This window comes from Pavona decussata, unplaced genomic scaffold, assembly GCF_977016875.1.
Source record: "Pavona decussata unplaced genomic scaffold, jaPavDecu1.1 SCAFFOLD_300, whole genome shotgun sequence".
Classification (NCBI taxonomy): domain Eukaryota; kingdom Metazoa; phylum Cnidaria; class Anthozoa; order Scleractinia; family Agariciidae; genus Pavona; species Pavona decussata.
The window spans coordinates 5,863,455-5,882,500 of record NW_028145697.1 but is presented as its reverse complement, the minus strand read 5'-3'; the positions used below and the strand labels follow the sequence as shown (position 1 = coordinate 5,882,500).

General features: G+C 38.1%; 2 protein-coding genes across 3 annotated transcripts in view; one reads left to right on the top strand and one right to left on the bottom strand.

The window, feature by feature from the left end:
* The window catches only part of LOC146454844 (lactadherin-like), a 15,476-nt gene extending 6,472 nt beyond the window's left edge, over positions 1–9,004 (top strand). For both annotated transcript variants that reach the window (XM_085095080.1, XM_085095081.1), the window contains exons 2-5: positions 1,512–1,607; positions 3,819–4,099; positions 6,731–6,869; positions 8,012–9,004. In XM_085095080.1, the coding sequence (XP_084951206.1) occupies positions 1,514–1,607; positions 3,819–4,099; positions 6,731–6,869; positions 8,012–8,016 (519 nt within the window). In that variant the 5' untranslated portion in view covers positions 1,512–1,513 and the 3' untranslated portion in view covers positions 8,017–9,004. The remainder of the gene's footprint in view (positions 1–1,511; positions 1,608–3,818; positions 4,100–6,730; positions 6,870–8,011) is intronic.
* A 153-nt stretch (positions 9,005–9,157) lies between these two features.
* On the bottom strand, positions 9,158–18,478 carry LOC146454843 (carboxypeptidase A2-like). Its single transcript, XM_085095079.1, has 10 exons — positions 18,302–18,478; positions 16,581–16,662; positions 15,344–15,553; positions 14,380–14,478; positions 13,646–13,750; positions 13,106–13,216; positions 12,776–12,866; positions 11,729–11,931; positions 11,021–11,108; positions 9,158–9,884 (listed from the first exon to the last, which is right to left on the bottom strand). Exons 1-10 carry the CDS (start codon positions 18,376–18,378, stop codon positions 9,697–9,699), a joined length of 1,254 nt encoding a protein of 417 aa, XP_084951205.1. The 5' UTR covers positions 18,379–18,478; the 3' UTR covers positions 9,158–9,696.
* Positions 18,479–19,046: the final 568 nt, after the last annotated feature.

Sequence of the window (19,046 nt, the reverse complement as noted above, 5' to 3'; positions counted from 1 at the left end):
CTCCAAATGAAGCACAAAGCCTTGCCAATTGATAACCAAAAGACCAACCCACAAGGATCATTAAGAATCATAAGCGCCTCCGCAAACAATGAGTAATTTATACATTATATATACCAAAATCTACTATTAAAAAAAAAAAACAATCTCGTATGCGAGCGATCAAATGGCTTGCCTTTTAACTACTTATCTGACATGCTTTGACAAAGGCGGTAACTGCTTTAAGGTGGCCAACCTAACATTCTAATGTATAAATTACCCATTGTTTTACGGCGCTTATGATTGGCTCAAAGCCCCACAGCGTGACTGTCACGCATGAAGTTTACTTAATCTTCACAGGCTCGTCTTTTGGCTATCAGTCGCAAGCCTATGCGCTTCATTTGGAGGGAGTTGTTTGGCATAAGCCTGTTTTAGCTAATGTTTTTATTCTGTCACGAGATTTACAATTAACAGCTCAAATTATTGGAGAGAGTCTCTTGCAAAATCAACTTAATGTTAACCCCTCCCCCTCTCCACCCCACCTCTACGAGTTCTAAGAGGTCTGCCCAGGGTGGGGCATTTGTCATTTTTTTTCTTGCAATGAGGAATGCCGATTTTTTTGTTGCTTCAGTCAAATTATGCTATTTTATTTTATGAAGAATACACTGCATATTCTACACATCAGCTAAACTGCAGCCAAAAGTAAAAAAAAAAGATAGTCCGTTACAGATAAGGTTTTTACTTCAACAGCTCAGTCAAAGCTGATAAGCTTTGGCAGTCTGAGTTTGTAAATCATTTTACGATACGCTTTGAAAAAAGTTGATATCAAGCATTTGAACAGAAACAGACGCACACAGTGTCGACCAATCCCAACATACCCCACTTTAAAAAAATTGAAACTTTAGCTTATTGTAAAATGGTTTAGTAAACTCATAAAACAATTTACCTTCTTCTCTTCTTTTTTTCGTAAACCGTGGTTAGCACCTACCACTAGCTAACACATCACCAGACCCAACGCAGTTTATAAGTATTCCACGTTTCCTTGCCGTCCTCGCAAAATTCGCACCCCCGTTGTAGGGGCAATCGTCCACCGATTGCGTTGGACACGGGAAGAGCGCAACCTAACCGTCTCGATATTAAAGAAATCGACCGTTTCGCTGTAATGGGCGAGTGACGGGCGGTCATAACAGATTTGGTATAACAAAGGCTCTTTGTCTCCCTTTTATGAAGATACCTTCTTGTGACTAAATCATGAATGTCGTTGCGTCGAGTTGCAACATTTGCTCCGATGCTCGATTAATCCACGATATACAGCCGTGAAAGTTTGCTGTAGACCTGTTGATCCTCCAAAGAGAACAAACATGCTGTCGTCCTGTATCAGACAAAACACAAACTGAACGCGATGGGGTCCGTGGAAAGCGATAGCCATGAATTTCAGACATACTAAAATGTAGGTTGTTTTCAAAGGCTTCACGAGATCTATCTGTTCGAGACGTCTATGAATACATTGACACGTCTCTCTCTCTCTCTTGCAGGCATGGTTTGCCAACCTCTGTTAACACTTCTTTTGGTCGGATTCCTGTGTTCTACACCTTGGACATTTGGCGACGAAGAAGTAGAAGCTGACAATGGTAATATACAAAAGAATAATTTTTTATACAATGAACTTTGTAAAACTCGCGTTTTGTTTGGTCTAGAGGAGTGTGTGATTAGAGTATAGACGCACGATTGACGTCATCAAGTGGTGTGACCGGCACACGTGATCAGAGTCTAGAGTCCAGCCACAGCGACTAGTCAACAAAGTTTTGCAAACTGTTTTTGCGAGTAGCGGACAAACACAGGCAAATTTTCGCAGGAAAGGAAAACTGCCCAATAAAAAATTGGACAAATACCGTTCTGAGAGTGACCTCAACCAGGATAGGAAAGCTGAAACTTTGTTGTGACGTTAAAAGGAAGCAAATATTTGTTGAAATATGTCGCCGATAGAAATCCGGCAATGGCGAGTAATCGATTACAAATCGCAGTGAAGCGACTTGCATGATGTAATATTTTGGGGTCAGGATTTCCTTCTGGAATAAAGGTTAGGTTTGAAAATATTGTTAGTAAAATTCTTTCGAATTATACTCTAATTTAGAAGATCACAATTGCATGCGTGTAGTAGTCTAAAACTGAGTTTGCTGGCAAGTTTTTGACTCAGCTCAGGCAACGCGATACTTGCTTACGAAATGTGTTGAAATGTCTTGGTTATTGTATAAAACAAATAGATTCCATTTTGCCGTGGGTCTGTACTCTGATAACACACAGAGGACGTCAAAACGTGGTGAGAACGTCAGTCACGCTACTCGCCGTACTTGTTTGTTCTCACCACGTTTTGACGTCATCTGTGCGTTATCAGAGTACAGACGCACGGCAAAATGGAATCTATTTGTTTTATAGATACCACGGAGAAGGTCGCAATATCTTGATACTCTCTTATAGATGCTTACACCACAAAAAAGCAGCAAATTTATGTCTCTACTATGGTAGATAGCAGGTTGAAAGCCACTCTGATCAAATGTTAGATGGTGTCTCCTAAGGCAGAGGGTTTTTTTTGCACAGTTTGTGACTATGTGGGAAAAAGGATCTTAGCAAGGGCTACTGGAGTCCAAAACGGAGAAAATTGGAGCAAACCATGCATTTTCAAGAGAAATTTTAAAAGCTTCAATTTCGAGAAAAAAAATGCGGTACATTGTTATGTATTTTATAGCTCTTCAGAATCATTGTTGGTTAATTATCTTAATTATCGTATTGGATTCCTTCAACCCTCGCTAAGATCTACTCTTCATTTCCACTGTGCATTGAGTACCGTTCTTAAGAAATCCGAATTTCTCGTACCATCCCAAGATGTACAGAACGTTTTCGCAGCTGTATGTAGAAGGAGGCGACGTTCTCAGTAGGTAATTAGGGAGTTTAAGAAACTAACTGCGGTGACAGCAACGAGAACATCACAAGGCAATTGGATTTAATGAGAAAAACAAAGGTGCTGCACGTGCGTTATAGATTTTGGTACATTTCTTCGCTGTACTCCACTAAACAACAACGTGAAATGACCCAATTCAAGGTTTGTGGGGAACGTAGACGTTAAATCCCTTATCACAATTTGAACGCCGTTCTCATCTGTTCTATTATGATAGTCTGGCCACGATGTACGAGTTTGAACGAATTAGAATGATCGCGACGTAGTGCAAGTAACGAGTATGGGTTGGTTGGAAACCGTTCCAGCTTGAAGAATTGACCTAGACAGGCTACTTTTAGGGTGCGTTCGATTGACCCTATTCCGGAATAGGAATGCATACAATGATGACAACAAATCCCTCATAAGAGGTTTTTGGAGTTACTGGGGTACAAAATCGCTTTAAAATTATCTATCACGTGTCAGCGAAATTTTGCAGAAATGTCTTCCCAAATGCACTTAATTAGAGAAATTTAACAGATGTTCTGTTTATTCTTATTCCGGAATACGGTCAATCGAACGCGACCATAGTCAATCTTTCAACACTCTTCACTTTAAAAAGGGCACCATTGATGTCTTTGAATTCTCTATTTCAAACTTACTTCAACCTTTAATCAGTTACAACGACCACACTCGCGCCGTGAAAATGTGGTCGTAATAACGGGGTGGTCGGATTAACGAGGTTGCAAAATCAAGTAAATGACTGGACTTTCAATTGGTTCGGGGCACAAAAAATTGGTCGTAATAACAAGGTGGTCGTAAGGCGGAGTTCCACTGTAATTTTTAATTCTGCTCAAAACATGACTCGAAATACCCTTAAGAGTGTTAATATGACGACATCTATTGTTAGGCTGTTTTGAACCACTTGGAATTCAAGCTGGCGAGTTTAATGATGGGGAAATTGCAGCTTCGAGCATGCTGAAGAACTTTACGGCAACTGATGCATGGTGCCCACCGAAGGTCGACGAAAACCAATATATTCAGGTCGATTTATCACGGAAGACTGAACTTACAAAAATTGCTACGCAAGGTCAGAGTGGAGCCAAGGACAGATTCGTAAAGACATACGGCTTACTGTACAGTGACAACGGGAAAAAGTGGGAACAATATGGCAGCAAAGGGAAGGAGAAGGTGATGTTATTTTTTTATACTCTTAATCTGATGGCATTTCGGGATGGTGGGTACTCCATACAAAAGGGGCTCATGTTTCGCTCTCGTAGTAGGCGAATGTGTAGGGAAAGTAAAAATTTTTTACATTTTGATGGGCCGTAAAAATTGCGGATTGAATGAGTCGGTGGAGCTCTGGTCGGTATGAAATTTCCCTAAGTAGCTCCCACTTCCCAGGGATAGCTTTAAAGACCCGTTTAAACGGTTTCAACATTTGCCCAACATTCGTTCAACAAAAGTTGAACGGTTATTGGATGAAAGAATGTTCGATGAACGGAGTGTTTAAACGGTTTCAACGCCGTTCAACATTTTCAAGAACAAAGAAAATGTTGAATCGATGTTGAATGAAAGTTTAAACCAATTTAAATTGATTCAACAAGCTTTCGACATTTTTTTTTTACGCTTTCAACAATGTTGTTGGTTCAACAACTCTGTTAAACGCATGTTCAGCCAAATGTTAAAACCGTTTAAACGGGCCTTTAGATATTGCCTTCCTTACGAACAACAGATAGATAGCCAAACGGAAATTTATGTTAAAAGCGATTTGATGGATGCGAATGTAAGCTAACTGAAGTATACGCGTGAAGGAACTGGGATAAGAATCAACAATTAACCACAAAGGGCCTCAGTGACACATTTTCTGTGAAATGGTGAGAATCTTCCACTATGAGCAAAAGAGAGGTTACGATATGGAGTATTTCTCATGAAACACAAACCTGACTCCGCCTAGTTTAATGAGTCCCAGCAGTGACAAAACAGCTGATCTGCTGACCATAGCCTGTGTAGCAGTTGTTTTCTTTCAAAGCCAGCACGAAAACAAACGAAAGCTTCGGCAAAGGAGGAGTAAAACATCTTAGCAAGAAAATGGCTCCTTTTTGTCGCTTCATCCCTTGGTGAATGTTTAATAACTATATGTTAAGGCAATAAAGTAAAATTATCGAAAACGGAGGTACCAGGGGCACTTTTGTGCCGTTAAATTTATTTCGCTGCTATTTTTAGTGCTCTTCAAATGTGGTTAAAAGTGCCCGCTAGAATCAAAACATGAATAGATTTGAAAATGTTTAGTGGTGGACAATAAACAAGAATAGTTGTTCATAGTTTGTGTAACTGGTTTGACCGTCAACTGAAGTTACTTTAAGCATTTGGCAGTGCTTCGTTCCCGTGCGTTATTTTGAACCTTCAGTTGGCCGAATAACCGCACTTTGCACAAATCTCTCAAAATTAAAAAGTCGCTGGAACTTTTAAATATGTTTTTGAAAATACTGAGTCCACCAAAGGGTACTTTTGGACCGAATATGAGCGATTCACCAAATACGGCGAATTCTCTATCCTTACAGGCAGCCGCTTTTAACTCACCTTTAACGCTGGAGGGAAATCCAAGGAGATATTTGAGCCTCCACCCAACCCAGTTACAATACTTTTTTATTATCATTAATTTTGCAACCAGTAACAATTCAAATGTGTAGCTAGAACTAATTAAAGAGGTGTCACTAGCTTTAGTTACGAAACACAGATACTTACAGTTATTGCAAAACTAACAATTTGCTGGAGTTATTTCACTGATAGACCCGAGTGCGTCTCTTCCGCATCGCTATTAATACTGCCTCCTGCCAGTTTGGATTTTAAACTATGCCTTTTTCAACTTTAATTATTCGTTCGCGAAGTTTTAATACCTGACCGAGGGTAAAGGGAGCCACATTTGCAAACTAGAAACTCTCTGTTTAGAATAGCTGGAACACGCCGCCTTTTTGTATAGCATGGACAAGTACAAGTGCAATGTTATGTGGAACGCATAACAAAGATAATAGTGGTCATGCTAAAAGTACTTCTGACTGTGATTATAGCTTATATTATTAATAACTGAATCATTGGATAATGCAATTCCACAGTCTTCACTGACTTAGTGGCCATGGGATATTTTAACACTTATTCCACGAGCGCGCGTTGGATATGAGATGATAAACAAGCGCGAGTGGAATAATTGTTTTATTAAAACAATCAAGAAATATTGCTAGATCTTGCTGATTTCACTTTGCAACAACAACCAGAAGACAATGTAATGGTCGTTATTTCTCGGATATGGTATAATGGCTCATATACTATGGCCGATAAGCCAATCAAAATCCCTCGAATTTCATCATACAGTGATCCAGTTTTTCAATAATAGTCTTTATATTAGCGCATTACACCATACCGAAGAAATAGCGATAATAAAATCGTCTTCTGCTCTTGCCTACAAAATTAAAATTAGGTCTAGTAATATATCTTGACTAGTTTTAATAATAAGGGACTATTATAGCCAACTCGCCGCCATACACCTCTTTGACTATTTATCATCTTATATCCAATAGCTTATCGTTTAGCTAAATACATCTGCAGGTGGATAAAGTTATTCATTCATTCATTCATTCATTCATTCATTCATTCATTCATTCGAGTTGACATGAATAATATTTCCGCAGTCAAATACTATATCAGAATTAGCGAAAAATGCTCTCGAACTGAAAATTAAGGTGCAATCCTTCATTCATTCATTCATTCAAGGCGTGTAGGTGGAATAATTATCTTTATTTATAACTTTTCCTCTTTCTGTAGATTTTTAAAGCCAACAACGATTCCTTCACAGTCCATCACAATACTCTGGAGAAGCCACTGACAACGCGCTACATTCGCATTAATCCCAGGACTTGGGAAAACGCCATCTGTATGAGGCTTGAGGTATTTGGCTGCGATGGTAAGTTGATGTTGTATTAGTGAGGGAACTTCCACTCATTGTTATAGACAGTGTCTAAGGGCGCTTTCATTTGTCAGACCTGACCGACCAGACGGGTCAGTTCGTAACTGAACGGAATGTTCTGATTTGAAGGAAAAGTTTTCGAGACGAAACGCCGCGTCAGACAAGACACGAGCATTTCACAAGTATTTGACAATTTTTCAATTCTTTATCGTATACATTTCAACTCGTGTACGTGAGAATTCTGCGATAGAGGGCCAGACTACTAACATCGTGATGCTCAACGAGTTTGCCTATAAATTCTGACGGTCTCTTAAGAGCCTCTTGGCCGAGACGAAACGCCGCGTCAGACTCACCACTAACATTTTACAAGTATTTGACAAGTTTTATCTTCGTCGAATTTCTTCAAAATAGCGCGTACCAATTTCGGAGTGTTTATTTCTCAATATTTTTTTCCATAAAATGACTCCTTCGATTTGCAGACCGGCTAGTTCTCGCAAATGGAAAGCACTCTCAAATATGTCAAGCCTCTCAATTACTCTCAAAGCTTAGTTTAAAAGTGCAGAGAGAATTTTAGTTTTCTAAAAATTGGATGTAATTTTCGCTCATTTTCGCGTTCATTTTGGATTTATGACGTCATACGGTGGCGCTGTTGTGAGAAAGCTGCAGTTCTTTTGCGTAGAATAATTGGGAAACCTAATTCAAAATGGCGGCGTGCAGGAGACGCAGAAGATTTAAAAAGCGAAAACCGTTGATAATAATAAAATGTAATTTTTTATTTAGGACACTAAAATCTATATACACTTTTGAAACTAAACTTTCAAGCTTAGACACTATTTCCATCAATTAAGCGTTTGCTAGCTCAGTAGGGATTTCACTGTAATGACTGGTGGCTATTATTTTTGCTACTCACTCCATTAGAGATAAACTACAGATTGCTAAAGATAATTTTGTCTTGAGAAAGAACCCTGTTTTTGCTGAGGGCAAACAAGTTAAATTTGATAATTTCAGAAAGCCGTTGAATGGAGCAGAAATTCATTCTGCTCTTGCTTTGGCCTTTCATACCGACTGTCAAAAATACTTTGATTTATACGTTACCAAACTATTTGTATCTAATTAAATGGAATATCTTTGCTTTGCAGTGTAATGGAAAAAAAACACTTGCTGTGAAGATCCCTGAACCTCTAAAGCAAACAAAAAATGCCTCTCGATAGACAACAATTTTCATTTCATTGGAGCAAAAACATCAAGAAAAGTAGCTCTCTCCGGAGAATTTGTAAATCTATTTATTTACTCTCGCTAACTGTCAACACGACTTGGAATCTCACGTACTGCAACATTGGGATAAAGCTCGATAAGACCCAGTCCTGACGTTGCGAACTTCCTTAGCGTATTTGAGTAATTTAAGGGCCATTTCAAACGTCGCACCAATGGCATAGAGTACGGCAAGCTCTGTCGTGCTAAACGGGAAGTAGCTTGACTTGGTCTCAAATTTCGCGCTACTATCGTGCTGGGGTTCGTTCATAACTTGTGATTACTCGTGTAAGTACATTACAAAACTTGGTTAATTTGGCCACATTGGGTTTAATTGTACAGCCGCTTGTCAGTTATTTGTTTCCAAAGCTCGTCTGAAACCAAGTCACGCTACAGTCGTATTGAAGTCGGGCCAGATTGGCACGACAATAGCATTGCGTTTGAAATAAGTATTCGTTACATTCTTCAGCGTGTGAAATTGTGGAAAAAGACACAAACGTATAGTGAGGACACAATATTAGATGGTATGAAAAAAAAGACGCATAAGTAGTACAAAGAGTAGGAATTTTACTCAGCACTTTAACAGACTATTTATGCAATGTATAATCCTCCAGATGTTAAATGGTACAAAGTTTTATCTGTTCTTTAATTATTTTATGGCAGCGATGCTGCTTTTTGACACAGTCGAATGTCCAAAACAAAAGGAAGGACTGATTTTGCGTTTTAAAAAAGGAAAGAAAAAAAGGGATGATGAACTCGCCCGTTTCATTTTGGTGTCAAATAAAGCACCGAGAATTTGGCTTTAAGTTTACTCAAGGATCTATCCGTGTATATAAAAAATGTTGGACAGTGAAACATTAAAGTTACGATTGTGGTTTTTACCTGTTTTATGTGTAATTTTTTTTATGTGTGTAAACGTTAGGCTTTCCTAAGAACGTAGGCACTTAAGGTACACGTGACACTATTCTTTTTGACGCAAAAAGAAGTCTGTGTAATGGGCCAAGTTTTATACCCCAGTTAAACCTTTCTACAAATGCAACCTCAACTAAGTCAGAAACAAGCCTGGATTTGGTAAATATACAGAACGTCGGCTTGTGACCGAAGGCCACCATTGTAGAGGTTCGACTGTCAATATTGTAAGATTCAATTTATCTCAGTACGGCTTTCTCTTGTAAGTAGCGAAATGGAATACTACACTGGTAGTAGTCACATTTCATGGGGTGGATCTCGCCACCCTACCCTCTCAGTGTTCGTTGGCATAATTTGCTAGCAGAAATGCGAAAAACAACATTGAGACGAGGGAGAGGAGTTGCGGGAAGGTCAATACTGATTAGCTTGGTTGTAAAGTGTTCCAAACGAACTTCGCTACCACTGAGGTTACACCAAATGTACGTCCCTTTGCAACTCTCATTGGGCCGCTGGGGGGAAGTTCGCTGTGCTACTAGTATGGATGCGCAAAAATTAAGAAGGACAAAATCCGTTCGTTACTCTTGTTGTGTTTTCTTGTGCATGAGAAAATCTACTGGCACTCTGAATAAGATGGCTTGTAGTGGCAATGTGTAAAATACGTCCATCAAGAATTGAGTTTCATTTCCCGTATCATAGATTTGAGTCCTTCGAACAGCTCCCTCGCGGTAGGTTCTATTAAAGTCGGTGGTAAAAGAAATCCAAATTTTCCTTTGTCTCGTAGTTCTACCACAAATGAATATTTCACACCCAAGGATCCGTACATATAGTCTTGTAGGGTCCCAGTGCTTAAATCTGAAAGAAAAAGAAAGAGTGATATTGATGCGGCTTGCCTGTGGTCACATGAGCCTGTCAATTACAAAAATGTTTAGCACCTTAAGAAATGTGGAATTCAACCTAAAAATTTAGCTGGCGATGCCGATCTGCAAGTCACTAGGTTTACTGAGTGGTTGGAAGCGCGAAAAAGTGATTGTCAACACATGTATCTTCAGAACTAGATGAGTTGTGGGCTTGTGATTAATAAACTTCATGAATATCAATTTATGCATATCCATGCGAGATTTTAGCATTGCTCAACTTTTAGTATTTATACCGTATTGTATTAGGATTCATGCAATGTAATCGGATGAGACAAAGAAGAATTAAGGATTAATTTTCACTTGTAGTTCAAAGTTTTCCCAAATTGCCAAAGTTGTTGCCTTAATCCTACTTTAACTCCTTGCGATTATGTATGCGACTACGATAACATAGAGGGCAAAATTTTCTTAAAACCATAGAGGCACTTCGTAAAACAGTCAGCCCGTAGTGAAAACACTCACCCGTAAGCAAAACAAGCAAACAAAAAATTTAGTTTACCTGTTTGTTAGCGTACAAAACGAAAAAGGTTGATTGTTATATACATGTAATTAAGGAAAAAATACAAGTTTAATTCATAAAAAAACTGACAACGATTAAACCAAATGTTAGCCATCAATTAATTGATTCACCTGCGTTGTAAAGCTTTTCAGTGCGGCTTGAAAATCACACGAACGCAGATCGATAAAAATAGAACGCTGGGTCCAAAGAATGAACTTGCAGAGTAGTTTAATTAGTTTATTAAAACACAATCATATAAATTGCTATATCTCTCAGTTAGTACGCGCGGTGTGATTGGTCAGTTTTGCTGGCCGTATTTCACTGTAGGCCTGCTAAATTTAACTAGTTTCCTTTCCTGTTCGCCCGGTAAACCTCAGAGATACAGTAAATATCTTACTAGCCTCGTTTTCTCGGTCCTTACTGTAAGTTACGAATCCTCGTTTTTTCCCGTTGATTTGTGGCCCAAGCACAAAGTGCGCGGGCAGTAAACCAACGGGAGAAACCTCGGTCCGTAACTTAGAGTAAGGACCGAGAAAATAAGGTTAGTAAGATGTATTGATTGAACGTTAACTTACACAACAGACGAGATGGGGCGCCCAGTCGGTATGTAGTGTGGAATCCCGTTGCCTTGACAGTTTCTACTGCTGCCTTGCCGACTCTTATCTGTAATTCCAGAGGGGAAAATGTTTGGTCAGTTGGTGTGAGCTAAGTCCAGTTTATGTTTATTTTTACACCCTGTAGAGCAAAACGTCCCTTTCAGTCCAGGTCTACCGTAGTTTCCGTCTGTTTTTTTTGTTGTTTTTTTTGTTGTTTTTTTTTTTTTTTTTTTTTTTTTTGAGAAGACATTTCTCACATTTATTTCTGTCTGCGTTCATAAGTCTGAGGTTTTGGGATCTCTTGTTGTTTTAGATGTTACTCAAACTTTGTTTATTTTATTCTTCGTCAATGTTCCTGTAGTCGTGAGTTGACTGTCGCTTGCAGGACAGAAAAAAAGGAGTCGGACTGGTAACCCGACAGACTAGTGCAAATCAGATTGGAGGAGAAATTTATTTAGAACGCCAGATTTCAAATATTGAAGCATAGTGCAGCAACTGTGATTTCAAAATGAAATGCATTAACAAAAAGATAATGGAACGGTTCCTGATAATTAGCTTGCAGAGCTAGCACCGAAACCATTTCTGAACTGTCAACTGCCTCCCCTTCAATTCTCCTCCCTAACCACAGGCCAATATTCAAGTTTCTACATTCTCTCTGTAGGCACTGCACGCGGTAATGACACTTACAAGTTCGTCGTAGTCTTTAACTTTGTCCTTAGTGAAAGCCCAAGGAATCATCCACAACTGACTGTAGCTATGGATATCTAGGTATCCCACAAGCCTTTTAAGCTCAGAATTTAAAAAGCTGTTAACGACCTGGACCTCGGTTTGCGACATGGCCGAGGGGCCCTGGTAAAATTCTTTGCAGGGATCACTGGAAGCTCCTGATCCTATACAGCAAATCGAAATTGGCTAGTTAACATTTAACAATAATATAAAATCATCTGAAGGTCTGTAGAACAAAGAGTCTTTAATTAATTCTTTCATCCGCTCATACTATACTATACTATACTATACTATACTATACTATACTATACTATACTATACTATACTTTACTAGTATAAATCTACTAACTTTCTCTCACGAATGCTGCTGCTGCTAAAATCTTGAATGAAATGCAAAGGCGCGCACACAGAAGCCAATGCAATGTTACCTATTTATATCATTATTCAATAAAAACGTGAACCAGTCTTGTTGTTAAGTTTTTAATGACTAGTAGATTTATACTAAAATAATTAGATTGTTCGCCTTCGATATCTATCGCGTGATAGTTGATTCGGGCGATCACGCGATAGACATCTCGAGCTCATACTATACTATAACATACTATACTATTAAAAACTGGATCATTGTATAATAATCATTGTATATTTGATTGGCTTAGCGGCCATGGTTTATGAGCCATTATACCATGACCGAGAAATAGCAACCATTGTCTTCTGGTTGTTCTTGCAAAGCAATATTCTATTCACACTATCATCTAATATCCAACGCGCGCTCGTGGAATAATTGTTAACTATTGTATGCTCGTTCATTTAGTCATTTTCATTGTTACATTTAAGTGTAATTTAATTTTCCAAGGAAGACCAACTAATCTTGTTAACGGGTTGCTATTGACTTACGTCAGAGTCAACTTTGAGAGCACCTAATGATCCAGGGCATCAGTTAATGAAGATAAAATAATTGTTTGTCCCTGTTATTTATACGGAATAGTTTTTACATAATTGTATTACCTCCCCATGCAAATTGCCAGTTTCTGTTTAAATCTGTACCAATGCATTCAGATCCTTTGTTGGGACATCTGTCCTTTCGCCACAAACGGTCCTGGGAATAATTTGGAAAACACCAGGTAACTTTAACATTAGGATCAATTTGTTTCTTTTTCCCCCAAACGGTATTTCCGCAACTAACGAAATACGACAAAGAGTGCAATTCTGCTAGCATCCATTTTTTAAAGAAGCAGAACAAAACGAAGCCACATAGTTCAAATTTGGGACTAAAGTAGTTAGCTTGTCAAATTCTTTAGCTGCTTATTTTTTAACATTGTATCCTTGGAACGTTACCTTTGACCAAGAGTACACGTAACCATCTACATTCAAGACAGGCAAAATGGCGAGGTCAACCTTGTTCAACATGGAAGTGACACTGGGATCCTTGCCGTACAAAGACACAATCTGAAAGAAACTGAGACATTAATGCTGTGCAAGTTCAAAGGTTGTGTGTGCGAGTGAGTGATAAGTTAAACTAGAAACTTCAAAAAAATGCATGAAGAGAAAAAAGAACTGACAATTTCAAGGCCTGCTGGTATTGGACTTAGCTGTGAGTGCCCATTAGATCGGCTTGTGAGTTCGATTCGTATTTGACACACGCTGGGAGCTTATTTCTGATAGTATCGTAATTTTTCAGCATCCCATACTAGAGAAGTAGTATTAGCAGTTACTTCAAGCTTAATAAATGGGAAATAGAAATTTCCGGACTTCGAGTATGTCGTAAGAAGCCGGTGAAGCTAGTCTTCCGTTGCACACGTTGTTTAAAGTCATGTCTGCAGTTAAGTTTTGAATGAAGTTTTGTGATCCAAAATTTGCAGGAGTCAATTTAAATACCTGATCAATGACGTACATGCACGTTGCTGGGGATACCCACTCTCTAGCGTGCATTCCACAGTTTATGAAGATCAGTGGCTTTTCAATCTGGTCATTTGCCTGGATCTGCAAAACAGGAGGCAAAACTTATTCACTTCTTTCTTTGCATGACACGTCCCCCAAAAAGGTAATGCAGTAAAACCACAGGTGTACGGAACTGCTATAATGTGTGCGTGATGTTACTAATTATGCTAAGTCAGTTGCATACTATGGGATTAAAAAGTTGAAATGATCACACGGCCGCGTGGAAGCAGTTCTTTACAATTACCCTTTATTTGGTGATAAGAAAAACCAACCGCGCTTTGACGAGAAAAATGAAACCCGGCAGCACACACGGAACGATTACGGTACTATTTAGAAGCAAATGGAATTGCCAGTGATTCGAACACAGCTGACAAAGCCAAATGGCAGACGATTCTTTTAAGTGTGTGTAAGATTATAAGTTGATGTGTGATCTTCGAGCCCCATTGTAACCTGGAGGAAAGTCTTTTTAGGAGTTGGTTTAGCTGATTCAGGGCCATTTTGTTCCTAAATCGTCAGCAATTGACCAAAGGTTAAAGTTCAACAATCGTTGATGGAACCAAGGAGTACAGTGCTAAAACCTTTTTTTTTTTTTGCTACCAATTAACTGCTCCTTTTTTCAATGATTGATTTTAATGTCTTGATTCCTGATGACCTGAAAAAAAGAATCATACCTGTATTAAGTATAGCTCTCTCTTTTCGTGTGATTTGCCAAGACTTCGCATGTGCGCTATTCCTGACATCTGAGCGATATCTTTCATTCGAGATGCAATCTTGAAAAATCCACAAACATAATCAATAGAAATCACTGTTAGCAACACAAGCTGGGGACTATAAAGAAAGAATATGCGTCTTCGACGGAATCCACCTTATGAACTTCTACACATCCGTCGAATACACTAACCCCTGGGTTACTGATAGGAGACTTGTGGCGGGCTAAGCCATGTAACATGTTCATTTCCAATCTCGTCCCTAGAGCCCGCGTGCGTTTTAGGCCAGCGGAGGCTTCCTTGGTGCTGACCAAAAGGAACACAGTCTCTGGGAACGAGATTGGTTCATTTCTTAAAATGCGTCACGCGTGCTGCAAAGGTCAGTAAATTATCCAAATCCTCTTCACAGACACTTAGGAAACGCAAAGAAGCGGCCGCCATTTTGTTGACGACCGCTTACTGTTAGGCTACTCACTCTACTCACTATCTACAACAGAATAGATAGTGAGTAGCGTAACCAAACAGAGGACAGTATTTGTGGTAGAACGCTAGTAGAATTATACTAAGACTAAATAGCAATATTCTCTCGTGAATAGTGTATTTGCGGTATTGTTTGGCATAACTAGCTTCTAAAAAAGTTCGGATAATTTCCAAAATTACAGCAGTCGTTAATAGTTATATGCCTTTGTTGAAAGAATTCCTGGCTAAAATTTACTTTTGTTATATTGTGAATAGTTAAAAATTAACGTTTCGTTATATCTTAAACGTTAATTTACCAGATGTTCAGTGTTCACGATAAAACTGTGGTCGGGCGGAATATTTTGAAATCGCCTCTGTAGGAAGGCTACTGTACTCGTTCAGATTTATGATATTTTTTTTAGAATATCTGTATAGCTTTAATAGCTGATTAATGTTAGATTACAGTTACCTGTTCGAATGTGTGGTAGTCACTATGCCACGGCAAGGAGTCATTGTGTGCATCATTTTGTCTATTAATGAGCGTTTGGATATCAGGTATCTGCACCTTGTAAGGAATCTTGTATTTGCTGAATAGCTTTTGTAAGATTTTAAAGTCTCCAGGAGAAACTCTTATATCTACTGCTGAACCTGGACGCGTTGGAGGCTGCCACACATCTACCTGGAACCAATCATCATCATCATCATCATCATCATCATCATCATCATCATCATCATCATCATCATCATCATCATCGTCATCATCATCATCACAATGATTTACATGTACACGACAACAAAATAGAATTCCTTCGAGTCGTGGTAATTAACATAACTTAAAATTACAGTTACAATGTTTTCAAAATATACCTTAAAATGCGTACTATAGCTGCATGGTAAACCACAGAAAATGAAATAATGTATTTTCATTTATTGGCTGGAAAGGTTTTTAATTCTAAGCTTTATTTTATTACACTTTCAATAACAGATTTTTTTCATACAATATAGGTTGATTGCATGTGACGTCACGGCGGCCATGTTGGTGGTATGGAGCAGTAAGATTTTTTGTGTAAACTATATGAGCAAATTTTCTTTTGTCTTTACCACCAACATGGCGGCAATGCAATCTACCTATATGGACATTTCATTATGAGAGAAAAGAAGTATTAAAATTTGATGCTACAAATACAATAAAAGTAAAAATTCCCATGATGTGAATTGTCAGCAAGGCCCTTGCTAGTGAATCGTACCAAATTACCAAATACGTCAGCTGAACCAAAACAGACGACAACTGGTAAAACTAAGAAAGATGTTGTGTTTTGCTGAATTACCCAGGACCTAGACCTTTTTACTGATTCTTCTTGGATTCCTTAGTCATTATATTCATCCCCCCCCCCCCCCCTCCCCCGACTCAATGTTGTTTTCTGGCAATCAGCACTTCCCAAATGAACATTGCGTAGGGGGAGGAGTGGAGGAGAAGTAACTGTGGTAGGATTTAGAAGGGAGATGTGATAAAGACGTCTTTTTTTTCTGTCAGTGTCCAGTTATCTTAACGAGTTTTGTCCACGATTCTAGCATAATTTTCAAATCATAAACCGACGTTGTTCATACTGATCAATTGTGAGGTAGATGACATTCAATTCCAGCACTTTTTACAAGATAACAGATATTGTTAAAGTTAATACTATAATACCCAAGGTTTACCTTACCATCAAATTTTTCATATTTTTGAGACGAGATAATATTTTGACATCGGCTTCACTTGCAGGGAAAGCCTTCACAAGTTTATGACTGAAAAATAGAAACAAAACCAAAAAATAATTTAACTAAAGATCATGAGGAAATTTTGATAATGAAGCCCTGTTTATCGGCGCTGATTTGAAAAAATTGAAAAGAAAAATAAGGCGAAGATATAACAGTAAGTAATCTAATCTTTTTTAACCGACCATCATTTTAAAAATTAAATCTTGTTCTCTGACCTCTTGACAACCTGCACGGTGGTCATTTTTAAGCCAAGCGGTGGCACTGTAAGCTGTTATTATTATAATTGTTATTATAGCGGAGTTCTCAACTGGATGCTAAATCGACATTGCATAGGGGAAGAGGGGAGGAGACGTAACTGTGGTAGGATTTAGAATGGAGATGAGGTAAGGACGTGTTTTTTTTTTTATTTTATGTCGTTGTTGTTGTTCATGTGTGGCCAGTTTTTTTAACGAGTTTTGTCCACGATTGTAGCATAATTTTAAATTGTTTTATTATTATGATTATTATCATCATCATCATCATCATCATCATCATCATCATCATCATCATCATCATCATCATCATCATTATTATTATTATTATTATTATTATTAAATTTCGTTTACCCGAGTAGTTAATTCAGTCGGGAAAGTTATTGGTTATGCTGATTCTAAATGGTTAGTCATTTTCAGTTTCTCGGCGATCGCATGCACAGTCGTTTTGCGGATGTCTGTCTGTTTAACTGCCTTTCTGGCAATTTGTTAACTGTCCGTAGGAGAGGTTTTCCTTTTTTTTCTTACATTATGTCTCGCAATATGAATTGAATACAAGTTGAACACTTTACTCAGAATCGTATTTTTTTTATCGACATGCATGTTAACATCCATATGTGAATCAGGGCGTTCCGTTGTTTATAACTTCTGTTCAGATTGGAAAATTATCTCAAACTAAGCTGTTCCTGAATCTTTAGTTTAAAGATGGACTGAAAGATCACTAAATTCAAGTGTCGCTAGCAGTAGTAATCTCATGGCATCAGCTGTGGAGTGCATCTTTCTTTTTTTTTATTTTCATTTGTACCATGACAGCAAGCTCGAAGAATAAATATGGAAAACAACTCATGAATTAGCAAAAATGGATATGTAACCCCCAGGATTATACATCTTAAACTCTACAAACTGGCTCTCTGGCTAATTCTTTTTAAAGAAATAAGCTTTCAGCTTTCAGACTGCAGCCTTTGACGAATGATAAAAATCGCGCGAATGCATGAAAATATTAGCGTAGGTACATGTAAGTGCGAAAAATAACGGAATAATAAACTCGTTACAAGAAGCTATTTTAAAAGGATTGAGTGTTTTCTAGGTAACAGCGTGGAATTGTTATCTGGTTCATTGGTCATGGCAGTGTGCTAAGACTCTGTTGTTGTCACTTTACTTTACTTCACTTCACTTCACTTCACTTCACTTCACTTCACTTCACTTCACTTCACTTCACTTCACTTCACTTCACTTCACTTCACTTCACTTCACTTTACTTTACTTTACTTTACTTTACTTTACTTTACTTTACTTTAATAGTTTGGCAATACAAAGAACAAGTATTGACAGGAAAATCCTGCTGTGTTGTTGTTGTTGTTGTTGTTGTTGTTGTTGTTGTTGTTGTTGTTGTTGTTGTTGCAGTATGTACTTACCCCCAGTAAAGCTTTTCAGATCTGCTTTCAATTGGTAAAGTCACCGTTAAGATCAGCATCAAAGCAGAGACAGACATGTCACTGGATAGTTTCAGCTCGACACTAGAAATTGAATAATATTGACAGCATTAAATTAAAAATGTCCTCGTCTTTTAAGTTTGTTTCTATACATTAGTAGTTCCCCGGCAGCAATAATTGTCAGCATAACGTGAGCACCAATAACTACTGAAATATGTCCTCAGTCATAGGCGCTATGTTCTTGGATTTTTTCGCATTTATGGAATTGTCGGAAGAATAACATTCTCCCTCTATTCTCGCCTTTTGAAGAATTCGTTGAAAGAAAATTTAAGATTGAACAACTAATAGCTGCTAAGAACAATAGCATAAAGATGCTTCAGGCTAAATGCAAACCTGAATGGGAATATATAAAAATGCGTACTTGAGACGTAGCATTAGTTGTAGTTGTAGTGGTAATGTAAAATTGTTGTAAGTGTACTTGTAACTCAATAAAAAAAATAAAAATTAAAAAAAAAGATATCTTAGGTATTTTTTTTATCAATAGGCTATTATTAGTCCAACAATAAACTTTATTCAAGAGACGATACATACAATCAGCTCCTTCACGTTCTCAGTCAAACTTGCGTTTCGATAAAGCCAAATATAGAATTTTTCACGACCTCTAAATGCGAGCGTCCGAATCACCTTTTGAAAGCTACAAGTCAAAGCGAATTTTGTTTTTCGATAA